The sequence below is a fragment of the Chondrus crispus genome, genomic scaffold (genome assembly GCF_000350225.1).
Source record: "Chondrus crispus Stackhouse genomic scaffold, scaffold_379, whole genome shotgun sequence".
Classification (NCBI taxonomy): domain Eukaryota; phylum Rhodophyta; class Florideophyceae; order Gigartinales; family Gigartinaceae; genus Chondrus; species Chondrus crispus.
Genome location: NW_005179272.1, coordinates 62,454 through 68,151, shown reverse-complemented (window position 1 = coordinate 68,151; position 5,698 = coordinate 62,454). Strand labels below are relative to the sequence as shown.

Here is a 5,698-nt window from a genome sequence, read left to right as displayed (position 1 = left end):
TCCTGCGATACTTATACACTTCGAGTGCTACACTATCGCTCTACTCCGACTCCCAGTAAACCATACTCTACTATGCGCGACCAAGCGCGGTCCTCTTGTGGCCCGACCATACTGTTCGATTTCCACCTTACGAATCGATTCGTAACTATTAGCTCACAACTATTTCTACACATTCCAAATGACTGTAAACCATGGCCCTATGCATGCAACTGTTTCACACCTTACTAATCTGCATCCAGTCATGCCAGACTTCATTGTTGTGCAACGAACAACTTGGCACTTGTCTATTTCCAACAACGCAAACGTCTTTCATATCACAATCGCCATACGTATCCTTGTTTCTCACCTTACTAATTTCGCCAAGCACTGTCAGATAATTATGGCAAGTTATAACAATGTGCATCCAGACTTTCTACACAACTCACATGAGAATACATGTAAATCACACGAGTACTGTCATGAACTTGCATCCAACGGCGCACCATGACGAGAGCACAGTGCAACGGCGCGTGCTCACGCAAGACTCGCATACAGCGTGACGCGTACACAGAATAATCGCACAACTGTATTCCTCTCGCGAGAAGTACTTGTTGTACTTTTGATTCACATGTACTGTACTCGGACACGCGCAGGATCGCAAACAGTCTGACACTGTAAAACTGTAAACCCTCATGTGCATACACCTGGATGCGTGTACATGCGTACGTACACGAATCCACCTGGCGACGTGTACATGTGTACACGGCATACATGTGTCTCGCCCGGGGGCCCCATGCAATTACCCATTACAACCATGGCAAACCACTTGAAACCCCCAAAACAACGTAGTTATCGCATATACAGGCCATTTAAAGTACATCACAAGGCCAATGACGCACACGTGGACAACGTTCGACCAATAGATTTGCAGCATTAGACCTGAGGGCCAATAGAATTGCAGTATTTCCTGTGTAGTCTATAGTGCTACGGGCCAAGGTTCCACTTGGCAAAACTATGCAAATTTGCATGACCCTCCGAGAGGCCACTTTCGTCCCCGGAACCCCATAATCTGGGATTTTACACATGTCATGTCGTGATATGGGTAAGAGCGCCCGGACCGTGCAGTCATGTACACGTGTCACTCGATTTTGACCTTTTCAGATAACAGCATGTGGTCGCACATTTTCAATACGTTGGTTGCCTGGTTGAAAGTCTTGGGACCTTCAATTGCGACATGCGCATGTGAAAGAAGAACAGCTGCAAAGTTGCTCCTCCACCATGATCCGGGAGGTCTGCTGACTCGAGACGACCTTCGTACAGCTGGAGTCGGAGTTGGAGGGGTGACATTCGGAGTTTCGACGGCAGTTGGTACATAATCTTCATCTTCATCATTCTCACTGACAGAATGAGCGCCGTCGTTTTCAAGAACCTCCTCCGAAACTTCATTCTCTTCAGAATCAACCTCATCCGTATTTGGGGTATCAGCTGTATTCCCATTGTCGCCACCGAGCAATACAACGTCAACATCAGAGTTGATTGAATCACCTTCGTGTGCAGGAATGTCATGCATCCCACATTTCTCATCAAACTTGACATCCCGTGACACAACAATTTTATTCAACTCTCCGTCCCAAAGTTTGTATGCCTTACTGCATTGCGAATACCCAAGAAACATCGCTTCACGCGCTCGCAAGTCCAGCTTGCGGAGCTCTAATTTTGGTAATGTATACCAACATTTTGACCCAAATACTCGCAAATGGCCAACATTTGGAGTACAATTCATCCAAATGTGGTGCGGAGTTGTATTAACGGGCAAAGCGCGTGAAGTAACTCGATTACGTACATATACCGAAGTGGCAAGAGCCTCGGCCCAGAATCGCTTACTGACCTGTTTATGAGAAAGCATTGAGCGGACAAGATCAATCAAAGTTCGATTTAAACGTTCAGCAACACCGTTTTGTTCAGGGGTGTACGCCGTTGTGAGTTGGTGCTGCGTACCGTTTAAATCTAAATGCGACTTGAATTCCGTCGACAAGTACTCTCCCCCTCGATCAGTGCGAAGCACCTTTACTTTGCGACCAGTGTGGGTTTGAGCCAACTTTTCATACAACTTGTATTTTGCAAACGCCTCAGATTTATTTCTCATCGTGTACACAACTACCCAGTTCGAGTGATCATCTACAAATGTAATGAAGTATCTGGAACCACCAATGGACTGTACTTCGAGCGGACCGCAAACGTCAGAATGTACCAAGTCAAGACAGTTCTGTGCTCGAGACGATGATCGCTGTTTTGGGATTACTGATCGCGTTGCTTTGCCAAACACACACGCAGGACAAATGGGAGAGTGATTGTCAGACTTCGGATTCATTGCACTGATCACATCGCTTTGACGAACGTTGATGCCACTTACCACATTATTGTGAATCATTGATGCGATTCCTTGTACATTAACATGGGCCATGCGTTCATGTAGCGTCTGCAGGGTAACTACGTGAGCAGAAAAGGTTTCATTCATGACGTCAAGTATGTACAAATCCCCAACTAGACTCGCTGTGGCAACTACAGTTGGTCCTGCAGTAACGCAGCATTTCTCATTTTCAAATGACACTTGCAAACCCTTCGAAACCATTTGGCTAACAGACAGTAGCGAATATCCGAAATCAGGGACATGCAAAACGTTTGACAATTTGCAAGGATGGGGACTACCGTTGACGTTCAACATGAATTCGACCTCGCCGCGCCCAGCGACATTAGCTCTAGCCTTCGTGCCCATCTCGACTGATCCAGATTGCATCTGTTCATACGTAACGAACAAAGAGCGATCAAACGTAATGTGAGCGCTGCAACCGGAATCGACAAGCCATGACCTTTCGTTTGCAGCCCTCTTTTCTGGAGTGGAAGTCGAAAGCAAGCAAGTAAAGTCACTCTCCGCAAAGGCAGCAGTAGAATTGTCATCTCGAGAAACGAATGCACTTGGCTTTAAGCCAGTGTTGCGTGACCGAAACCCATCTGGCGGTGCAGGTCGGCGCCCATTCACGTCCTTGCCCCAGCAACGCGCTGCAGTATGCCCATGTCTATTGCAATTCGTACATTTCATATCGCGTCGAATAGGCATACGATTGACAAGTGCAGGTGCATGTGGTGATGAAGCAGAAGCGGTCTTCATGCTTTCTCGTTGTTCTTCTTGCAGCAGACGACTCTTCACAAACTCGAGTCCAAACACTTTATCTTCATTGCCAAGTGCGTCAAGAGCAACAATCAAGTTATCGAATCGTGGAGGCAAGCCATTCAACACAGCCATTGCAATTTCTTTATCGTCAATCTCAACACTCATTGACTGCAATCTGGCAGCAAGTTGCTTCACACGATTGATGAACACGAGCACTTTCTCGGATGGGAGCATGGATACAGTGTAAAAGTCGCGACGGGCGGCAAGTTTGTTGAGCAAAGTATGACGCTCAAACACATTCAGAATTGCTTCCCATGTCTCTTTCGCACTGCTACACCCTCGCACATGTTGCAAGTAGTCATCAGAAAGCGTGAGTCCGATGACTGCCTTTGCTTTTGCGTCACCACGGATCCATTTTCTCCGGTCATCTGACATCGCATTCTCCGGGATATCATCAAAAACGTATTGATCGACATCTCGGAGAGCAAGCAGTAGCTGGATTTTCTGCTTCCAGATGTAAAAGTTAGATGCGGTCAGCTTCTCGATTCTGACCGATCCAGAGCTTTGGTCATCCATTTCGCCGAATGGATGTACCCTTCGAGTATACAAGGTCTTCTGTTCCGGGATCCCAAGCCGTTAACCGATAGTCAACACAATGGCAAGCCCACCCGTATAAGAAGTTTGTAGCGATTACTCGGAAACGTTCTTGGTGCTTGTTCCCGGCGGAGTGGAACAAGCGTATTCTTCTTAAAAATGCCTTAGGGCGCTACCCCTGTATGTCGCCCAGTGCGGGTCTTTCGACTGTGAACTAAATCAAACGTGCCACGAGTAAGCACAACACTTTGCCTGTAGACGAACCAGGACTTTTGGTCACTACCGCGAACGGTCCCTGCAACCGAAATCGGCTTGTCCAAACTTGATACGGTACTACCCCAATGAGGTTTCCCACAACACAAGAATGAAACTGCCTTCGTCGTACTCGTGTGATTTGTTCACAATCACGCCTAGGGTCACCCTCTTCCGTGCGAACTTAATCAAGGTACGCGACCTTATACACGTATAGTGAGAGGTTCAGTGTTTAGGCACGTATTCTCTTCACCCAGGGGACCGAAGTCGTACCTATAGGGCTAATACCGAGAGCGTTACCCACACCGCCGACGCACCTCCCGAAGGCAGAGTGCGGATCGACTAGACCAGTACACTGTGATCCTCCCCGAGGATCAGTGTTTCGTCTCTCGACGATTCTTGGTCGGACCCTCGCTCAAGTCAGATTTCCAATGGCACAAGCCTTTCACCAAGAGCGAGGGTATCGGCAGCTACGACGATCACCGGCGTGATCGAAGGGCAGTCTTCTTGCAACAGACACGAAGAAGATCCACCAAGTTGAAACGACAGCGGGTAGACGAAGACGAACGACCAAGATGATAACGACAGCAAGTAGACGGCGATAGAACAAAACGAACGGCGGCGGCGATGAAACGGCGGCGGAAACGACAGCAAGTAGACGGCGATAGAACAAAACGAACGGCGGCGGCGATGAAACGGCGGCGGAAACGACAGCAGAAACCAAAACGAGAACGACAGCAGGGACCAAAACGAGAACGACAGCAGAAACAAAAACGAGAACGACAGCAGAAACCAAAACGAGAACGACAGCGGGGACCAAAACGAGAACGACAGCAGAAACAAACACGAAGGTCAGCGGGGCGAAGGGGATTCGAAGGACGGTTGATGAGGTGAAGTTGAAGGATTGGGTACCGATTTACTTTGAGTCGCCAACTTCTGGCACTACTTATACACTTCTGCAATCTTCTAGAACTCTACTACCAAATACTTTGAGTCGCCAACTTCTGGCACTACTTATACACTTCTGCAATCTTCTAGAACTCTACCAAACTGGCGATGGCCCAACAAACAGAACAGAAAACCGCCTTACGAATTAGCACTGTCATGACGGAGAAATTAGTAAGGCAGTACAACAAAGCACAGCAAAGCACAAATTCCCTTACTATTCCAAATCCAGCGTGGCACAAATTCGTAAGGCACGTTTACAGCTCACACGTTGCCTTACGAATTCAAATCAATCCTGCAAGGACTGTTTACAGCGCACACGTTGCCTTATGAATCTGAATCTCTCGTGAGGTCCTGTCCACTGTCAATTACAACAGTGCACATTTTGCCTTACGAATTGAAAACTCGCGCAACGGTATCTTTGTGTCCTGCTGTAGCCGTGCTGCACTCCATGGACGCTGTAAACCTTTGGCACGTGCCAGGCACCCGCCACCAAGGTTCTACACTTTGTCTGTAAGACTGCAGGCGTACTGTACGCGTCCGACAGTGTAATGAGGACATGTGTGCAGGTCATACACGTGTCGGGCGGAGAAAATGAAACATGCTCAGATTGTACAGTACACCGCAACTGTGTACATATTTCACACGTGTACAGGTTGAAAACCAAACTTGCTCCTGAAGTACTGTAGAGTGCAACCGTGTACAGAAATCACACGTGTACACGTTGAAAATCAAACTTGCTCAGCTCGTCACGCG

The 5,698-nt window shown here is 47.8% G+C and overlaps 1 protein-coding gene across 1 annotated transcript; it reads right to left on the bottom strand.

Moving 5' to 3' along the window:
• Positions 1–1,117: 1,117 nt before the first annotated feature.
• Positions 1,118–3,727, bottom strand: CHC_T00000970001 (hypothetical protein). Its single transcript, XM_005718197.1, has 3 exons — positions 3,020–3,727; positions 2,378–2,959; positions 1,118–2,338 (listed from the first exon to the last, which is right to left on the bottom strand). The coding sequence occupies exons 1-3, from the start codon at positions 3,725–3,727 to the stop codon at positions 1,118–1,120; spliced, it is 2,511 nt and encodes an 836-aa protein (XP_005718254.1).
• Positions 3,728–5,698: the final 1,971 nt, after the last annotated feature.